Below are 21,709 nucleotides of genomic sequence, written 5' to 3' on the forward strand. Positions count from 1 at the left end.
TTCCATGAGTTTTCTTAAACCCAGAACATGAATTCAAATTGTAGATCAGTTCATCACTGATAAGACCCAGATAAGGACCATTTTTAGTTTTAATAGTTCTGATGACAAATTTGAGTTCATAACCAAACTGTTCTTAAGCAGGCATCAAAACAATTTCATTTCTATACCTCTAATTCATGGCCATATGTAATGGTACTGATAGTTTGTGACTATGTCATACATCCTGCCCCGAGGAGCTGTGCATGGGGCTTTGATGAACCTCTTGTAGTGGGAAGTGTCTCTGCCTGTGGCAGGGAGTTGGAACCAGGTGGTCTTTATGGGCCTTTCCAATGCAAACCATTCTATGATTTCAATCTCTGATGGTCTGTATACTCTTTTCAAATACCTACTGATTGTCTGAAAGACAATACATTCAGCTTTCCCATTAATAATGGCACAGTCTGTATATGTACTTTTCTAAAGACAGCTACCCGTAACAATACAGATATTAGCCAACAGGTAGTTCAGATAGTTTAACTGCATCATGGTAATAAGATTATCTTGTTAGACCAGTTGTTTTCCACTGTGCTTTTATGAAACCTATGCTAACTGTTTAAGTAGTGGATTGTATAGTTGGTAGCTTCTCTATCTATTCACTAGAAGCTAAATGCAAAGGACAGAAATGCTGTTTAGGGTTCAGATAAACTGAGTTTTACAGATCAAAACTATCACGTTTATACTAGTTTCTAAGTAAATGTATTTCACCTGTGCCACTTTAATTAAACAAAATTCACATGTAATCATTTCTGGTTCTGAAGGAGAGATCAAAGAGTAGTGCTGATGAAGTGGGTGGATTCATGGAGCATTAAGCCTAGAAAGCCAACTGAGAGACAATGAAAACTGTTAAGGAAAATTATGATTCTCTTGGCTGGGCTGTTACTGGAAGAAATCGAGTTCTTAAAGTGTGGCTCAGTCTTTCTGTTAAAGCGTGTAGGTGAAATGACATTTTGAAGAGTCTTCCATTTCATCTTGTCAGTGCCTTCTGCAGTTTAAGATTGGCTTTAGGTTGAGGACAGTTTAAAAGCTCCATCACTCACTATTGACTTCTTCTTGAAGCTGAATCTGTATGCTTTGGGCTGTGTAACCGAATGTTAAAAGGTCAGTTTCAGCTGCAGTGAGAAAAGATGTTACGCACATTTGTTGTACTTGCCCCACATCAGTATCTCAGGTTGATAGCTATGGAAAGGGGGTTGGGAAGCTCTGTCATAGGAGTGCTCTTTGTCACTTGGTAAGGTTGTAAAGCAATCCTTTCACTTCACTTAAAATTTAATTCCATATCAAAATAAAGAAGAAAGAACCTTTATTTCTGCATTTAGGTTAAAATAGTTGATGTTTTTCAGTTCTGACAAAAGAATACTGTGAATTAGTCTGCTTTGGAATTGTTAAATTTTTTTTTTCCCTGTCAAAATCTGGAAAGCTGTGGACTAAAAATAGTGGAAGTGAGAAGTAGAATATAGGGAAACAACTTACGATGACTTATAAATTCAGTAAAGGATAGTAATAGAAGTCTGTGTGGTGTCTTGGAGTTTCATTCTGGTATGTGGTATGAAAATGTATCTCCAAGATAAAAAGTGCATTAAGTTGACTCGCATGGAGAGGACAAAACATTTTTCTAATGCTTCCCAGCTGGTGCTGGCAGTGATTAGTGGAAAAAAAGGAACGTGTTGCAATTACAGTAGGCTTATTAGTATTGTTTTTATTTGACTTCTCAGGAGATGAGCCAAAGAAGTCCTGCTGTCAGTTTATCGTTTATTCTTTTATTTGCCTGGGAAACAATCTTGAAAATAACTTATTTCCTTAGGTTTGGTAGATTTATTTTTGTTAGTGGATACCAAAGGACTATTTTAGTCGTATTTTTCCTTCTATCTGCTGTCCAGTCATTATATGTAGCTTGAAGCCAGCCATAAGCTCCACTACTTGTTACTGAAACAGTGAATTGTGAGATAGAGAAGACATTAGGGGTATTAAGGTGGGGAGGGAAGAGTTGGAAGGGGCACACTGTCTGGGAGTTATGGTGAGATGGAAAGCTGGGCTAACTGGTATGGGACTGGGAGGAATAGCTGCTTATTTTTAGGAATCAAGCACCATCATTGTTCACTAAACATTTTTCTATCCCATGCTGTATCATTTTGAATAGTGCTACTGAGGGTGAAAATATTTGCATGTGATAATAGAGCTGAAAAACAAAATACTTTTCTGCAATTGTTAGTCTGAAGAGTCTGTTTTGAGCTGCTCTGTTCAACTTTGCTAGATGCTTTATCTCTGCTACCTGGTTTCACTATTAGATGAAATCTTGTTTTTGCAAAAGCACCTTTCTAATTAATGGACCTCATAGCATGTTCTCACTGTTTTTGGTAACTTAGAAGTAAATCGTGAATTCAAACTAATAGGAAAAACCACTCACGTAGTTACTGAGTATGCTGATCTGTCGGGAAAGCAAGGAAAAATCTGCCATCATTAAATGAAGAAGAGCTTCAGTATTTGAGATGGGTTGTTACATACTGAAATGAAAATATCTGGAACTGTTGAAGTATTAATAAGGAAATTTTGATGACTTGTTCTTTGCACTGTTACACCGCCCACCCCTTTTCACTCCCCAGAGAACAGCAACAAAAATTGAAAGCAAAGTAAACACAATGCTTTTTAGGATGACGAGGATGTTATTTTTGAGATGCATAGACAGAGCAGGAAGGTAATTGGATTCTTAGGCAGAAAATTTAGTGAAGAACACGAGCCATACATTTTATGTTTTTGTTAGCAAACAAAACAAAGACTCCGAAGACATGAATTAATGTTGGCAACATTATCTGTTGCTATAAAGTCAGAATAGTTTCTTGGTGCAAATGTGATCGGTTATCTCTGTAGGATTTGTTTGCTGTGGCTGCATCTTTGTAAGCGAGGAAACAGTTTCAAAGTTCTGCAGCAATAATGTGTTTTAAAGCTCTGCTGCATGCACTGTTTGGCTGCAGGAAACATAATGGCTACGTTGTTAGTCATTACGTTGTGTAAGAGGGTGTCGAATTTTTGAAGACATGAACTGGAAACCATTAGAAAGTGTTTGAGTTTTGAGTTCACCATTCAAAAGACTTTTGAATTATTTTCTGAAAGTAGCAGTATGTCCAAAACAACAGCACTACATGAAGAAGGTTGGAGGAAGAAGATTTACATCTGACTGTAATAGCTATAATAGATGCTTCCTTGTCTCTGTTTTTTCTGATGTTAGACTCTTAGTACCCTTCTCCGTTCCTAATGACTTTGTTGTTGTTTCACCCTTTCTTTCTCTTAAATCAGTAGCTTTCAGATAAGATTTGTTTTATTCTTGCCCAAATACTCATGAGACAGCAAAAAAGATTTTGTGGTTGGTGGTGTTCAAGAGTTCTGCCTATAAATGAATTCTGGAATTGTGGAGTTTTGAGCTACTAGTGACTTATTTAAATTGAGACTTTGAGCTATCCTGATCGGGATAAATGTATAAGCGCTTCAGGTAATGAAGACAGGTGAAAGCAGAAGATGTAGCAGATGATAGTACTGCCCTTACTTTTACACTGTAATGCTGCAAACAACATTGTAACATAACTTAAATCTTATTTGCTGGTAAGCGTAGTAGGAGGAATTATTTTGCAAGAACAAAAAATAAAAAATCAGTTGTTCACCACATCACATCCTAATTCACTGTTTGTAGTTTGTCCCATTGTTACTTCTTTTTTTCCTCCAGTCTTTGCTTTCTCCCCATACTGGGGTCATTAAGAAAATGCTGAGTATTTTCTCTTTCTTTAGCCTTCCCATTTTGGATTTGGTTGTCTTCCTGCATACCAGGGCTCAGCAGTGAAGCTGAGTCAGATGTTGTTTGTTGCCTGAGGGATCACAGGATCAAGATGAAATCTGGTTTCAGTTTTGGAGGTATCCTAGAAACATCATACAGTCTCCCATTCAAAGTAGCCTGTTTTCAGATGGAGATGATTAACATCCATCCGCCATTATGATCTGTGGTCAGAAAGTGGTGGTCATCTCTAACATCAGCATATTTAATAGTAAAGCAAGCTGTGACATTATTTTGCTAGCTTCGTTCATGAGTGCTTGACCCACCAGATTCTATTAATCATTTGATTTTAAAAAAACAAAACATAACAAACCCAGGAGTTTTATTTTAACAGATAGTTAACAGGAAGCTTCTGGCCAAATCTTTACAGTTTTTCATTTGTTTATGATTCCATAATAACCTGTGTAAGGAATGGATGCTTAATTTGTGCCAGTAGCTCACCTCTCCCTTTTCTCCCATTTTCTACTTTCTGTCCTAAGAAGACTATATTGTTGATGGCAGAGGGGGTGGCTTCACTTTTGTATTTAAAGGAATTTATTTAAGCAACCTTTTGTGTTAAGCAGTTTTGATAGACTGCCACTAGTATTAGTGGCAGTCCACTAATTAGTATTACATATGCTGTTTAGAAAAAACAATTTAGCCTGCCATCTTGAAAGCCAGATATTTCTTGTGCTTGCTCTTTCAGGCCACATAGTGAAACAAGTGTCATTTCCAGTAGAGAAACCCATCATTTAGCATAGGCACAACTCCTATGGAGAGAACTGACTGTTGTTTGTGTATACTTACTAATTTGCTCTCACCCATAACACAGTTATAGCATTATTTGAAGATGAAGGAATGGAAAGTTCCAGTTTAAAATGTTCTTATCTGTGGAAGAAATCAGGTGTTCTTGCTAACCCGTGTTATTTCAAAGCCTTTTTACCCTTAGGCTGAAAGACAGTGGAATAAAGTGCAAATGCTGTTGTGAGTGCAAACTCAAAGCATAAAGTGGAGTCAGTATGCATACTGGTTGTTAGTGGGGGACCTGTACAAACTGGCCACGCTCCACCATCTGAGAAGCTACTGCAGTTTCATCCAGTGCACATCTGCTTCTTTCTCAGACATATTAACAAAAACACAGATCTTCCTTTATTCCCAAGCCCACAGCCCATTAGAGTTGTTTTCTAAATACTAATTCTTGAATCCTTCAGGAATCCTGTATTATCAGGCTAATCAGTGTTTCTAGGTTTGGATTCCAAAGTTTCATGGAACTGCTTTCAAAGCCAGGTAGTTGAAAACCATTATTTTGCTGTGCAAAACAAAACAATTATTTTCAAATCTTAAGTTTCAAGATAAAGAAGCTTACTGTCACTGTGCTGACTAGGAGTATCTCATTTATTTCATTCCCATTCTTTGTGCTCTCTGCTTACATGTGTATAACTTGGCAGATATCCTAATCCCAAATCCTTGAAGCCATGCTGGAAAACAGCCACTGTAGTCAGTGAAAATTAATGTTCTTTTCATGCAGTGTGCTCAGAGAGTGTAGTGCACTGCAGCAGCTGTAGGTTATAACTTCATGCTCCTGTTCAACATTAAGCAATAATTCTGAGGCCTGCATGGGTATTGCCATATGCCAGCTGTAAAACAATGCTGATGACTTGAACTTCAGTTTTGGAGTTACCTCTGAGCCTTCTCTGATTCATCATCTTCTGGTGTCTGAAAAACTAACAATTGGGTTAGATAATAATTTAAAAATACCAGAAATTTACAGTAGCTGTTCTTAAAAAGAGTAAGTAATAAAGACTGGGATGTACAGTGTAGCTGTCTTCAGTTATAAAATACTCGAGCGCCACATTAGCTTCATTTGATGCACCTGGTAAAGGCTTAGCATTTAAATAGGTACATTCTTTTTAATATCTAAAAAGCATAATTGTACTATGGCTTAGAATAATACTGTGCTGGTCTGACAGATCTATGAGTTCTGAACTTGCATTAAAACTGTTTCCATGTGAGACACCTCTGCGCTGTCTGCAAAATATTCAACATCAAAAATGATTTCTCTCAAGCTGTTGCATATAAAATCATTTGCTTGCTAAAGCACATTGCCTCCTTTTTCATGGCACATGTTTGTTCAGCAACACTTTTTCCTTGCGGTATTCTGTTAATTTAGCAGAAATACACTCTGCACTGTTGCTGTTTTTGACATAGGTATAAAAGACTACTGGGAAGGGGTATTTTTGTTTAGTTTGATTTTTAGCCCTGTTGTCTCGAATCCTTTTTTTTTTTTTTTTTTTTTTTTTTTTCCCAAAAACAGCAAGTTGCTTTCTCTGAACAGTGGCAGAAGTTTGTTCGTGTAGCTGTAGCTGGTTCATTTTAGCTGTGAGGGATGGGAAATGTGCCCTCTCAATGCCAGCAGCAGCTGTGTGCCCTCAGCCTGCACTGGATTTATTGGGCCTTTAAGTGCTGGGGGCAGAGCCAAGCTCCCCATAGTGACTGAAGCCTGCTCAGCTTCTGCTCACTGTGCCTGTCTCGCTTAGTTTTCCACTCTCAGGTGGCTTCACAGGGTGCCAGTAGAGGAGTCACCTTTTGCTTTATGAGGTGAGATCTCCCAGAACTGTTCTTTAATACACGGTGAATTCTACTGTCATTCTTTAAGGCTGCATCTCTTAGGTGCAAGACTGTGAATTTTATTGTAGATCATAATTAAGTCATTTACCATGAATGTAGCTTGGATTTAGAGATATTTATTGTATCTCTTCATGTACACGGGGCCCTTTGCATGACAGTTATGTTGCAGAGTGAAAGCAAAGTGGCATACCCATGCTTGGTAAGCAACACATACATGCTGTTCTTCATAAGCACTTTCTCTATGCCAAAACTGATCACATCCAACAGACCACAAATGATAGAACGTGTTCTGGCAGGCTGGTTTTGCAGTGCCTTAGAGCCTCCTAAGGCAGCATGTGGCACAAAAGCCAGTGCTTTTAGCTCTTGTCCAAAGCATGGCCACAGGCTCAGACCTGCTAGTTTTGTTCTCTTCACCATCAGCAGTCAACCACTGACAGTTTCCAAGTCATTGAATGTGAGGCTTAGTTTATTTCGTTTATTTATTTATTTATTTTTCTAAGTTGGTATTCATGTGATATCTGGAAGTGTGTTCTTAGGGTCAGGCCAGACTTAATTAGCTACAGTGTAAGTAGAGAAGAAATTAACAAATATTTAACTAATACTGAAATTGTCCTACAACACGTAAATTCAGTTTGTTTTCTATTGAATTTGCCAGAGTGGTAAGCCCATCCTGCAGCAAGATTATGGCCTACGCTGCTATTTCAGTTCTTGTTTTATCCTCTGGGAATTTCAAGCAGCTTGCCAGAGAAATGAGACAAATGTAATTATTTGTTTTCTAGTCTGAATTTCAAATCTGATAAAACCCATCTATGTGCCTGTTTTCCTAAGGTATTGTAAGGAAAAACACAGTTTAGGGAAGTTTTTGTTCTCATTATGTAGAAATGGAAATAGAGCCAAAGATATTCTGGAACGTTTAATAAAAACAAAAATAGTGGTAGGGTAGAATAGTAGGTGACTTGCATACTGATATGCAAGAAATACTTGGCAAATCAAGGAATTCAAGCTATTTACTATTACACACTACTTTTTATAACTCTTCTTTTAAACACCATAAAAGTCAGGAGTCAAAAGGACATATAAGAAGGGAGCTGATAAAAGAGTCAAAAGGACATATAGGAAAGGAGCTGATAAAAATGTTTCAGAGTTCGGATATTTTATTACTATGTACTGAATAATTATAAATCACAGTTGTTGGAGTCTATCAGAAAGATCAGAATTTTGAAACTTTTTAATGATTCTTCCCTGTTTCCCTCCATTCCAAAATTACATTTATTCAGAGTGGGATGTAAATGGAAAGAGCTAGAGTATGTTTTCCAGTATTTGTATTTTTCCTTTGTGAAACATCTGTTGATTTACTTGGGTTTTATTTGCAAGTTTCTTAGTAATGAAGTACTTAATTAACTATGTTCTCCAGATAATCTGATTTTCAAAGGTTGCTTCATCTATGTTTGGATAAAAACCCAGACCTATAAAACAAAACCCAGAAGTATCTTAGAGGTTTTTTTGTTTTGTTTTGTTTTTTTGTTTTTGTTTTTACATGAGCAAGGTCAATTTTAAAGACCTTTTTAGTGAAGTACAGGTGGTTGGGATGGATGAAAGATGTTTTAACGAGCTGAGGCAGCAGAGATAGAAATGATTGCTAACCTTCAATACATGTTTACTTCCATTACTAGATCACAGAAAGATGTGCATTAGTGATATTATCTCTGGTTGTCAGCTCTGGGGAGGAAAATAGTTTGTAATGGGAAAGAAAGCACTGTAAATATTTTTCCTGGTTCTATTTGATGTTGTTTACTTGTTATTTGTCCAGCTTTCTGATGGTACTTTTCCTTCTCTGATTGCTCATGATTTCTGTCATGGCAATCTCTTCCTACAGTCTGTTCATTAAAAAATAAAAGTATTGTTATTTGACTAATTCAGAATTGGGCAAATGATGCCAAAAACAAACAAAAAACCAAAACATGCCAAATTTGCTGCCTGATTGTTACTATTATTAGTATTTTTCCTGTAGGAGATTTAATTTTTGAGTTTTCTTGTAACTGCTCTGTGTTCTCAATTGGTATCATTTCCCTTATGCACAACTTTCTTTACTTTGTGTGCCCCGGTGGCGCAGTGGTAGGAATGCCGCATTGCAACACCGGAGGCCGTGGGTTCGAATCCCCCCTGTGGCGCAAGTGGTAGAAGTGCCGCTCTGCTACACAGGAGGCTCGAATCCCGGGGGGTTGGACTCGATGATCTCTAAGGTCCCTTCCAACCCGCACGAGACTATGATACTATGATGAGACTATGATGATATAATATATAAATGTCAGGATGCCTACTGTTGGTGTGTAGTACCACCTTTCAATCCAGCACTATTTTTCTTAACACTCCCATACCTGTCACTGAGCAGTGTATTTGAAGCATCTATTTCACACTCATAAAAGTAGAAACAAAATTACCATCCAGTTTGCTTTACAGAGGCAATTATTGTCGTTAGTCATGTAAACTAAAGTTTCATTTCTCAAGTGATGCTGAGCACTTTCAACTACCATTCAAGTAAATCAGACTTGGGAATAGTCATCTTTCATCTCCATCTAAATCTTCCTTAGAATCAGTATCTATAAAATGGATATATCGACCTACTTAATGAAATTGTGCAATGAATTGGCAAGTAGAATGTGAAACTGTCTAGCTGATGAAATCTCCTGGTTTACAATCGTTGGATGATCGCATGATATTTTGTGACTTATTTTGAGAACCACTCTTTGAAATGACTAAGAAATAGCCACACGCTCTTCAGATTGCATAAGAATAGCTTATGAAATGAGAAAATAAGAGGGAGATGAAAATAAGTAGTTTGCAAATCTTGTTCCATATGTCTTTAGACCAGTTTACACAGATAGACCTGGTCAGTAGTGTTTGGCTTCATTGTAGCGGAAAGCCAAGGTCTTCCACCTTTACTTTCCACTTGAAGTATGGTAAATTCCCCATTGTAAGTCTGTAGAACTTCTTACTCAAATATTTTTTGTACCTCTTTCTTTTTTTGCCTAGTTCACAGGTGAATGGCTTTATGCTACTGTTGGAAAAGCTGTGTATATTGACCTGCTTTAAGATTTTTGCTGCTCAGATTGAACTGCTATTATTACTTTGCCTTGCTGTAATAAAACTGAATTTCATTACTTCTAGTTTGTATGTATGCTTTTGAAAATAGAAAAGATAAGCCTGAAACATTTGTGTCCTGGCCAGTTATAGATAAAACTCCTTCTTAGTGACTTGATGCGCTGCTCTCTGTCTCAGATTCACTTTTCACCTCCAAAACAATTACTTGCATACTCTCAGATGCCCATTCATCTCTATTAAAGACTTAACATCAAAGTCTGCGTATTTGCAGTTGGATGCTCATAGCACTGGCTTTAGAAAGACGAGATGCACATGTGGAATTTGAAGTTGTAACAGATCTTTGTAATGACCTGCACTTGATGGCTACGTGAAATGAGGAATGTGTGTGATACACAAATTTACAATTCAACCACTGCGTATAATAAATATTTGAGGCTGAGGACTTCACACAGTTGTTCCTAAATACATTAAATACATTGCTAAGGACATGTTTTTTTCCAGTAGCCCGTAAAATTTTCTCATGTATGGATTCCTTTGAAGTTGAGCCCTGATATATTAGAATTTTAATTTCTTTCAGAGCACTTGTGAATAGGTGAAACTTTAAGAAGTTATCTTGAAGCCTGAGGCGACTTCATTTTTTATTTTATTATTTTCAGAGCTATTCTCTTATCTCTTGTGTGTCCTTATAGACTTGAATATTTGAGCTCAGTTGCACTGAATTGTACTGAAGTGTCTGATTCCTTGCCATCAGAAGTTCTTTGGAACTTCATTCTATTAGACAAGATTTTAAGCTTAAGAATTCAGAGTAATTTAAACAATCTCTTGGAAGGATGTACCTTCAAGTTTATTATAATAGTTATATTTTTAACCAGGTAAAAATCCCATATTGGATGATAACACAAAAGACCAAATTTAGCTTCAAGCAGGTATCCTGGAGAACATACCTGTCATTCTCCAGTGTTTTCAATTAATTCATTATCCTGTAACAGATTCTCTCATTTACTCACTGTCTCTAAATGGTAATTTATTTTATCACTATGGACCTTTTATGATTGAGTGAATGTAAATATAAACTGAGTAATAATGCTTGCAAGTAAGCCAACAAGTCCCTGTTTTCTTTTCTTCATCTTTCCCAAATACTGACAGACTTTGTGCTACTGCAGTTTCCAAGGATAACACTTAAGATGAGTTTGTAATGAAACAACCTTTGAAAAATGACCTTTCCTTTGAGATGACATTATTAATGTTCTTTCTCGAAGTGTAATGGAGTGGGGAAACTATTCTTTTTGTCAGGGGCAGGCATTTTATTATGCAAATAAAAATCAATGTGGATTTAATAGAATTACAAGCTGTTAGAAAAAAATCTTAATGCGTTTATCAGTGACTTCTTAGACATTATTGACTTCTACAAAGAGCTTCTTTACTAGATAATTCTTTTGTAGCTTGGGCAAAAGAGGACTTGTCCTGTGACTGCAGCTGTAGAGAGCTGGTCTCTAGGCTGGGCACTGGCCAATCATGTGATGTGAGAGCAGAGAACTTCCTTAGGTGGATTGTCAGTGGTTCCTGTGAGTCTAAGTAACAGGGAAGAGAAGCTGATGGGTTTGAGAGCAGAACTTGGACAAGTGCTTCTAGAGCTTGGCACCAGGGCCACAGAGATTAAGAAGGAATTAGTACTAGATGTTACAGTAAAGAATGGAATAGGGTACAGAGCCTGGCCATGGAAATAAAAAGAGATCAGCTCACTGAGAAGAGAGGGAGTGACTGACCAAGAAAACAAAGTGTTGTGACAAAGCATCATCTGATGTAGATACTGTGTAGGCAAAGAACAAAGACAGGCTGAATAAAGGATTGCAGAGAAATACATGGAACTGGAACCAGAAGCAGCCAAGCCTACAGACCAAGTGGTAAGTGCAGACCAGGACTGGGAGGTAGGAATTCACATACAGGAGAATACATGCAGAACAGTGGGTAAGAGAAGCATTGAACAGCCTTGTTGCAGAAAGATTTGCTCTGGGATGAGTAATTGTGAAATGGGGATAGACTAGAAGTAAAGACTGGAGTTAAGTGAGGTCTGAGACCCAAGATGAGGCTGGAAGGAGATGAACAAAGAAGTTGTATTTTGAAGGAGTGAGAAGAACAGTTTGTGACCACTGCGAAGGCCTCTGTGTTTCTGGTACTTATAATTCAGATGATGGGAAATGTCTTGGTAAAATGTGCAGTTTGGACATCTGTGTGTATTCATTTGTCATCAAGTTGCTTAATGAGCCCCTGAGATGGTCATTAATTTAGCTTGTGTGTTTCAGACTTCTGAGTTCATTGTTTCTTGTTACTTCATTTGCAAACAAGCCAAGGAGTCTATAATATTTTAAGTTAATTTAAGTTAATTTTTAAAAATTGCTTTGAAGTGTTGAATTCTTGTCAATGATTAAAATAATTGTAGATACTCAAAAATTAGAGGATGCATTTGATTTTAATCTCTCATTACCAGCTCAAAGATGTTTCCTGAAGAACAAATTGTGTTTTGTAATGGTGAAGTATGCCTTTAGAAAACCTATGGGAATATTAGTAAATCTATACAGAGCAGAATTTGGATATTATATATGAGACAGCGCACTGTGGCAGAATAAAACGTTCTGCTTCTGACTGTCCTTGACTGTTTGAAGTAAATAGCTCGAATCTTGCCTCATTCACATAGAGGTAATTCGAAGTGGATATTAAAATCAACATAATGAAAATGAAACTGAAGTTCTCCATGAGGATTTCTGAAGGTAGGAGTATCAGCAGTATAGGTAAATTGTTGCTCAGTTGTATAGCATTCGGCATTTCCAACAGAACAATAGTATCAAAAGAACCCTACTTATTCCTGATCTTCTGCTTCAATTGCCAAGACAAGCTCTCAGCATATATACTTAGGAGTGTGGATTCATACACAAATGCATAATATTGTGATACAAACATAAGGCTGGTATGTGCAACTAGTACTTATGTTGAGTGCATAATGCTTGCTTTCCCTCAGTCCAGGACTACATAGGTAATACCCAAGACTGTGTCAGTAACTTTCAAAGTATATAAGCAGACTTTTCCAGAATTGATTAGTGATTTTATCTAGAGTTTAACTCTGCAAAGCAGCCCCTTTAAAAATATCTCAGAACTACTAGGTCATGCTTTTAAAATTATCCCTCTTCTGAACCTGCTCTCCACTCATGAAAACTGGTCATCTTCATTGATTTCTAGAATGGGTTTGGAAGGGCAAGGAAAAAGTGTGCCTTGGAGGAGGTGAATAATATTTCTACCTCAGTGGGGAATTGTCAAATAAATGTAATCTGTAGTCACAGATCTGACATACAGTTTACATTAAAGGAATTGTATTCAAATTGCATTAACTTGCTTTCGTTACATTAGTAATGTAGTGAAATCTAAAGCCCTATTTATTTTTTTATATACTCTGGTCTTCTAGTAATGCTGTGGCCTTGGCCAAAGTTTCTCAGACTGAATTATTGAGTTTGGGAAGGGAATCTACTGTCAGTAATATTGATGGAGTTGATATTCACTAGGCAATAAGTCTTAGGTGAAGTTTATGTAGAAGATGCTAGATGTCAGAAATGTGACGTTACTATGAAAATAATTTATTATTGGCAAAAGGCAAGTTTAATTTAGTCAAGCAACCACTAATCTAATTTAAGGCACATTTCAGGTTTCATAGTAAAGTCCTGAATGAATATAGCAGCTAAGTTTGATTGGTGCTTATTTGCCAAGCATCGTGCTTTGAACTTATGGAGGGGTGCTAATTTGCTGCTTCCTAGTTCTGTGTGGAAAGAGTGTACTCAGTTGAGATTCAGCAGAATCAGACAGCAGTCACAGGAATCAAGTGCTGGAATTATTTTATAGTTAATGTTTTATTATTATTATTACTAATTTTAAGCTTATTGGGCATTTTGATCCTGCACGGAGTTCCACACATCCTCTCTGTACTGCAGGATATCTTCCTCAACTGAGCCCAGTATTCATTGCCCTTGGGTTAGGACACGGTGTCAGGATACAGTCCTTTATTTCCAGTGCCAGCTTCCTTAAATCACGTACACCAGTGAGGATGTTTTGGATAAATGAGAACAAGTGCTTGTTTTCCTCGGAACAACAGACTTGCAATGTCAGGTGTTTTTTCTTTTACTATCTGCACCATGAAAGAATGTTGCTTTGCCTTGAACACAGTCACCACATGTTTAAAGTTCTGCAGGCTCTGCATCTTTATTATTTTCATTGTGTTTATTAACTGTATGAAATTATTAAATTTTAAACCTTGGTTACTTCAAGGAATTTATCCTAGATCAGGGGCACTTTGTTCTTTCTATGTGGAGTTTTAATTTTATTTTCTATTTATTTTAAGAAATGCATAACATTCTCATTAAGAATTTAAGATTTTTTGTGGTTCTGTTACTGCCTTTGGGAAGAGGACCGCACTGCTGCTTATAGCAGCAAGCTTTCTATTTATGTGTATTGCACCTTGTCTAGTAATTTGATCATGCTCAATTGTGTAACATTTGTACTGCTGTTTGAGGTTCTGCACTACCAAAAGGTCCTTTTTTTTGCCCTTTCTTTTTACTTTGGTCTATTAACAGTGTAGACAAACGTTTAAATTTGTGTTTAGACCTTGTAAATACCATGTCTATGGCCTTCTATAGACATTTACACAGTGTTTTTTCTACTTGCTGTAAATTTCTGGTATTTAATGTGTGGCACTTTCATGGGATGACACAGAATTTTTCAACCAGTTCTTTAAAGTGGGATCTTTAAGATCATGGGATCTTATTCACAGGCTGATTATCCAAGTTGTAGATTAACTATTTCTTATTATTCAAAGTTACTCCCTTACTGCAGGAAAACTTGCAAGCAGATTAGAAAGCACCTACATTTCATATGTTATGAAATACATTATATTTTCATGCTTTGCCTGCTAATGCTTAGTGTCTCCAGTGAAAAATGTTTCCAGGTCTTTTGAGTGTAAATGACCCTGTAAACAGCTGTCTGATATTCTTACATTTTGGAATAACTGTCTTTATTTGATACATGCTGCTATTCTTCTCCATTATGTCTAGTATAGGTAAGCACTAACTAAAGCACACTACTTTACGGTGTTAAATACTTTATGTTGAATAATGTTCTTTCATGTAAAAACTGCCTCCTAGTCATCTATGAATTACAAGTGTTTTGATCTGCGAAGTACTTAATCTCCAATTCATGAAGTTTTTGAAAATTCAAAGTTAGATTCATAAAAACAGTGAAACAATATGGTTTTTATTATGAACGTTAATACCAAATATTTATGGACGGTCGGATTGGTGGGGCTCATCATGGTCAGATGGCATTTGGTGGCTTTGGTTTTTTCATCAGTACAAACTGAATAACTTCTTTGACATCGCTGAGTTTATCCTCCCATACTCTATGGGAGTATGTGTGTGAATGTGTGAATATGTGTGTGTTTTAACTATCCTTAATGGAGTTTCTAAGAATAATCCCATTCTACTATTGCATGGAAAGATGTGTAATTGTGTTAATTAGTATTGTTTTCCTTTTTTAGTGTTTGTGTACTTAAAATTCAAAGCAAAAAAAAAAAAAAAAATCCCACAGTTACCCTCCCAAAGTCAGATGCTGGGAATATACCAGAGCTGATGCCTCCACCTCCAAAATAATCCAGTTTTCTGGATTCTTTCATATTTAAGGATATTCAGTCATCTAAATTGCATAAGAAATACTTTTGTTTGGAAAATGCCGAATGAAGTAAAGACAAGGGATGGTATTTATAGATTAATCTCTTGATGAATTCTTCTGTGTTACAGGAATACAAACGCAAGCTAGCCAGAGTGTCCCAAGTACGGAAAGAACTCAGAACACGCATCCAGAACCTGCCTGACCTCTCTCGACTTCCCAATGTCACGGGCAGCCATGTACACCTACCATTTGCAGGAGACATCTATGGTGATGACTGATTACAGGAATACCCTCTGTAACCTCTACTTTTCTGTGAAATGAGGGGTAGGTCAGACTGATTGGTACTCTTGTAGTATTATTTTTGTATATTGTTGGAAAGCGTCAGTAAAAATACTCTAATAATTTATTTAAAAAATGATTTAAAAACGCTGATTTGTTTACTATTTTATTGGCAAGTGAACATGAGGGTACATTTATAGAAAGCGGCATCTGCATCTATTATATTAAAGAATGGGTAACTATCTTATATTTTGTACAGATTTTGGTTGGGTGCCCTATAAAAAAAAAAAGAAAAAAAAAAAAAAAAAAAGAAACTTGCTAAGATTTTTTCCTATGTACCCTATACTTAATGTAGATCAACAGGTAATCAAAGCATACTTCTAACTTCTAACTTGAAACGTTTCAGTTGCTAGTGAAGGAGTGAAACATGGAAACCACAAGCTTATGTTTGCAAGATTAATGCAAGTTAACGCAAAGTTGAAAGTAGGCTCACTGTCCATTGTGTTTAAACTACCCAATCTTAAAATTAAGTCCGGTGGTTTATTTTGATGTAAATGTTAGTAACCAGTTTTGAACTGGAAAACATTAATCATGTTACACGTAGTAGATCTTTAAATGACTCAAAATAATGCAATCTGTTAGTATCATCTAAAAGTCAGCAAAAGAAACTACACGATTGACCATTTTAATAAGGTTTTAAAATTGGAACTTTTCTTTTTACAGCTGCTTAGTTTCTAAATTGAGGAACCATTCAATTATACTCGAATCCCTTCCTGGAATACCTGTCTCGGACTAAAAAGGTTAATTCCAGAAATGTAAAACCATTTTACAACTTTAATTAAATTGGAAGGTCATTCTGGGAACTGTCCTAATTGTTAAATGCCCATTACTAAAACTGACTATGTTAGATACCATTTATGCATGCAGCAATACAGCACAGCCAAATAGTAAGGTGTATGGAAGCTCCGGGCCAAGCCACCCTCTTCCACCGAGAAACCCCAGCGGTCAGCATAGGCTTCCATCCTCCTGTCTCCATCTCTCCAGCAGACATTTTTGTCTGCAGATTTTTTTTTTGTCAGCAGATTTTGATGGTGATTTCTCATGAGGAAGAGAGAAGATGGTTCAGGCCAGTGTTTGAGTTGAACTATGGAAAGTTATTGCCCAGTGTGTTTTTTAAAACAACAAACACAACCTACCAACCCTTTGCCTGCCACAAATGTGATACTCATCTGCAGGTATTCAAGCTTGTGAAAATTCCTTGTTTCAGTATGATGCACCAGCTTTTAATTTCCCTTGAAAATCCAAAGATATAGACAGGCATGTAGAGGATGGACAGGAAGTTTACATTTTTCAGTCATCTGGAATTAGATGCTTTGTTGTTGAGGAATGATTCGAAAAATGCCTACCTGTATCCTTTGGCATTTAGATGACCTTAAAAACCCAGTCTGCAAATGTTTTTGACTTTGATGGATCATCTGAGAATTCATTAATAGCATTTTGTTCATGCATTTGCTCGATTGCATCAGTCAAGTTCAGAGTTCACAGGCTCATCCACTCCTTTCTACATGAAAGCTAATCTTAATAAGTAATCTATTTTTCCTTTTCAAAAACCACAATGATTCAGAACAGCCCTGGATTTAAGTTTTTGATGCTGGAGAGTGATCTGTCATTTGTGTTTGACTTCCACAAGGCCAATCCCTAGAATGTTCTATGTGTAGAATATCATTTCTTTTTAAAATTCTTACACCTGCACATAAACACCCCGGTCCAAATAGCTTTTCTCATGGAAGACATGAATTAGACTTCAGTTAAATAGGAAAACAAACAAACAAACAAAAAACAAGGAAAAAGAAAAACCCAAGCTGTTGACCAAGCATTCCTCAGCATGCCATGTAGGAATATTAATGTCATCGCTAGTTCTAACTGCTGACAGGAAGGAATGCTGAAAATAGCTCGTATGGGCTCAATGAGTGTCCAAAATCTGTAAGTTAACCATGGTTAATCCAGACAAGTGTTTCTTTAGTTTAGATGTAACATAAGAAATTAAGTAACACTTATTGCCATCTTTTCAGCTTACATTTATGCTGAGAAAATGGACATGCAGATAATATTTATGCAGTTTTAACATTTCTGTTGCAGTTTGTTTAAACCAAGCTTGTAAATTTTAGTGATCTTTGTGTGTGCATTACAGCTGTGGTTCAAATTCAGCCTTGCTAAAGGATAGCATTGAATTTATTCAAAGTATTATAATAATACAACCCATTAAAAACTATAAAGCAAATCATAGAACAGGAAGGATAAATAGTGAGTTCACCATTGAATCCCATCCATGGAAATCTTAATTTGTACACAGAGGTGATGACAAGTGCAGTGCCATGGCTTGCTAGAGCCCATTGAGGGATGTACATCATGGGTACTCAAAACCAGAGGGAATATTGTAAACTTAAACTATCTTTTCTAATATATCACTTTGAAGGGGAAACTGGTACTGTATGGAACAGCAACGAGTAAAACATAAATTGGTGAAAAGTCATTATTTGGGAAAGTTTCCATATTTGTTGTTGTTGAAAATTATTTTCACACCTATTTCTGCCTATTATCACAGTCATATTCTGTATCTTTTTAAGAGGATGTTGATTATTTTCCATTCCAAAACTGACTTCCAAAGCTTCACAGGAATACAAAGGCAATTATGACTTTCAAGTAAGATTCAGCTGTCTTGATTGTTAGATTTTTTTTCTCAGCCTCCCAAACAGGCTTTGTTTCATCGGTGGGAACTCTTACGGTAGTCACAGCTGGGGCTTCAAATTAAGAAACAAAACAAAACCAGACTTATTTACTGAATGGCTTCTTAAGAGTTTGAAGTCTTGGAAAGACCTGAAAGTTGCTGTTCTGCCTTCAAGGTTTTTCCTTAACTTGTAAATCTTCGGTTCTTGGAGGCAGAACTTTTTCTATGTGGTGCTCCACAGAGGTATCCTTATCTGCTTTTCCCACTTCTCTGTATGAAACACTGCGCATCACACTGGGACTCTTTTACTACCTTCGTGAAAATATAATAATGAAGTAGAATGCTGAATTTCCTTGACTTCTCAAGAGAGTTTAAAAAGACTTAACACTAGGTTTGTTTTTCCTGTTCGTAGCATTATCTTTGTAATAACGTTGCTTGTCTAAAGATAATGCGGAACTGATAAAAGAATTAGGAACAATCTCAGCTTTTTTTCTTGCTGTATATATGTTTTAATTTTGAGAGAGTGTTAATTTATGTACGTATTATTATTTTTTTTTTCTTTATTTTGCTGCGTTATTTGTTTACTTCAAGGAGTATTTCATAGTTGTACTTCTGGAAATTATCCCTCAAAATTATTTTGGAAAAGAGGACTTACCAAAGGTAAACGTCACTCTGACAGCAGGTGTCTTGTGGTAGTGGATGAATGGTATGTCGTTGGGTCCTTTTAGTTATTATTATTTCTATAGGAAAGGCATTGTGTATCAACTAGTTAGAAGATTTATACTACAACTGCAATGGTATAGTAGGAGATAACGTGGTATGATACAAATGCAGCCCTGTAGTATCAAAAGATACCTCCAAATCCTCAGGTTCCAAAGCTTACTGTGTATACTTCTGACATCTCAGGAAGAAAAGAGGCTGGGTGGGGGAAAGTGAGTGCCTAGAAGCTAAGAAGGTAGGAAAATGCCTGAGTAGGAATGAGAAGCAAAAGAAATGTCAGTGCTTGTCAAAATGGAAATCACAGTGCAAAACTGAGCAGCACAGTGTTTTTTACCCATTGATGGGATTATACCATGGAACTACTCTGGGGGGTCTTGCCACACTGTGAAACATGTGGGTGTACCCTGCCCATCTCTTCTAATGCGGTCTGACTCTACCCGCACCAGAATACCTGCCCTACAAAAGGCACAAATATGAATTGTCTGAACATGTTTCATTTAATAATAAATCCTAACCATCAGATTATTTGCTTCACTATATATTGCACTTTTATTGAGCGTTCTTTGGAAAAAGGAAAAAAAGAAAGAAAAAAAAAAGAAAGAAGAAAAAGAAAAAAAAGCAAAGACAATCCTGCAGCTCTTTGCCATATGAGAATGCTCACCTTGGAGGTCACTGGGACTGCTTGTGTATTGTAATGTTTGCAGGTTCAAGCTGTATTTTTTGCAAAACGTTTTGAAAACTACGGAGAACATCACCCCACTTCTCTGGTTTTAGAAGTAAATGTGAAACCCTTAATTATAACAGCTTATGATTCTTAGAAACTGTGCTTCATTGTTCTTTTTGAAAATTAAAGTATATACTGCAGTAACGTTAGCTTGTCTGTCTCACTCAGTTAATGTTTATATACACCGAAGCACCTCAGCTAATCCCTGTGAACACAAGCCAAATTTCATGCTTATTATGTACTTTATGTGAGTAGTCTTCTGAATGTCAAACAGAGATCTTTTGTTATAGTAAATATACATTCCTATTTTCCTGAAGTTTTAAAAGATAATGTTTTAGGATTTTAGCAGACTAATATTCTTTCCCTTGCCAGTGGCAGCTCAGCCTGGTCATTTGGTGATTGCCCCAGTTACATGTCTAGGATGCAGTAGTCCCCTGCGCAGATGAACATGGAGGTCACGTGTAGGCTTGATTGGCCCTTTGCAGAGGACCAATCCTATTTCAGCATTCTGAAACGTGAGCAAATAAATAGATTCATGTTTTTTTCTTCTTTGGAAAGATTGGTGAAATAGGAAAGCAGCACGTCTAAAATTTGGCTGCTACGTTTATAAATATTTAGGGCCAGTTCTGCTCATTGCTCACGTCTATAATCGCAGCAACTTGTCCTGCAAGTAAAGAAAGCAGATCCAAATGCAGTGTCTAAATAAAGTAGAATATATATATGTATAATTTTTTTTTCATGAATGACCAATTTTGTCTCAGCTCCTATTTCAGCGTGTCATTTATCTTGATTAAGTAGAACTCTTCCATCATGTTATTTAGAAACCGAATCCTAATTTCATCTTTACAACATTCAAAGTATCCTACTAAGCATGACGTTTTTGTGGGAATTTGCAGAAGTTCAATAGCACTCTTGTTACTTTGTTTGCAACAGAAATAGACACGTTTGTTAAAAGCTAACCAGAAAAGTTTGAAATGTAAAGATGTTTCATTATTGTGTTCTTCTGAAGGATTGTGTAATCCTTGTGTAATTTATGTCCTCAAAATAACACCTGTATCTATGCTCTTTCATATTTAATAGAATAAAACCTTGTTGTAAAATATCTTTGAAATCGCTGTTTATTTCTTGCCTGTTTAAACTCATTCTGTGTAGTGGCATTTCTGCTGCCTGTACTTACTTAGGAAGAAACCAAAACCACACAGTGATGCTGAGGAAATAATTAGTATTAACTAACTCTGAAGTTCATTATTCTTTGTGTTTTTAGTTTGTACAATAAGCTGAAAATTGCACCAGGTGGATGTCTGTACATATGTACATATACACAATGAATGTGTTATGTGGGTAATTGTATACATCTATATACTACATACATAGGTAGGTTTTTCAATACATGACTTCTGTGACAGCTCAGGAACAGAAAATATAAATATATATATAGGACACGTAAGAATGACACAAAAAGCACTTCAGGTGGTAGAGAATAAAACTGTGTCTGCCCAGCATTTTGAAGTATATTTGTAAAATAAGGAATGGCATGTGCTTTACTTTACCATGGGAAAATTCAGTAAGAAAAAAGTAAGCTTGAGGGCTACTATGGAGGGGAGAGCTTGTCTTGGACCTGGGTTGCTTCCTGAGTAGGAGTGCTGCATAGCCAGAGAGCCCCTTCACCTGCTGGGTGAGTTCCATTCTTCTTTGTGTCTATTGTACGTGTATTGTTGGCCTACCCACAAATACTTTGCCTGGTATCCCTAAGAACCCATCAGAAGCAATTTTGCTTCTTCATAAGCAGAACGCAGCACACAGAAATACATCTGCTGTGAATAATACCCGAAACTTGGTGCCTGGCATCCACCTTATGCCTTTTTGGGGATGTGTACTTGAGACTAATTCAAAAGGTGCTGTGGATACATTACTAGCAGGGCCATGTAGGCTGGGACATCAGAGCATGGCCTTCCTTGCTTTTATCCAAAATCTATTGTATTAG

At 36.7% G+C, this 21,709-nt stretch overlaps 1 protein-coding gene across 2 annotated transcripts in view; it reads left to right on the forward strand.

The window, feature by feature from the left end:
• Positions 1-20,827, forward strand: part of RPRD1A (regulation of nuclear pre-mRNA domain containing 1A) — a 44,561-nt gene extending 23,734 nt beyond the window's left edge. The window contains exons 7-8 of one of the 2 annotated variants that reach the window (XM_085538063.1): positions 15,403-15,598; positions 16,277-19,526. In XM_085538063.1, the coding sequence (XP_085394189.1) occupies positions 15,403-15,552 (150 nt within the window). In that variant the 3' untranslated portion in view covers positions 15,553-15,598; positions 16,277-19,526. Of the gene's footprint in view, positions 1-15,402 lie in introns of both variants that reach the window. The other variant, XM_015854312.3, reaches the window with a different exon arrangement.
• The last annotated feature ends 882 nt before the right edge of the window (positions 20,828-21,709 follow it).

Source organism: Coturnix japonica, chromosome 2, assembly GCF_054131305.1.
Source record: "Coturnix japonica strain WE chromosome 2, WE-NBRP24, whole genome shotgun sequence".
NCBI lineage: Eukaryota > Metazoa > Chordata > Aves > Galliformes > Phasianidae > Coturnix > Coturnix japonica.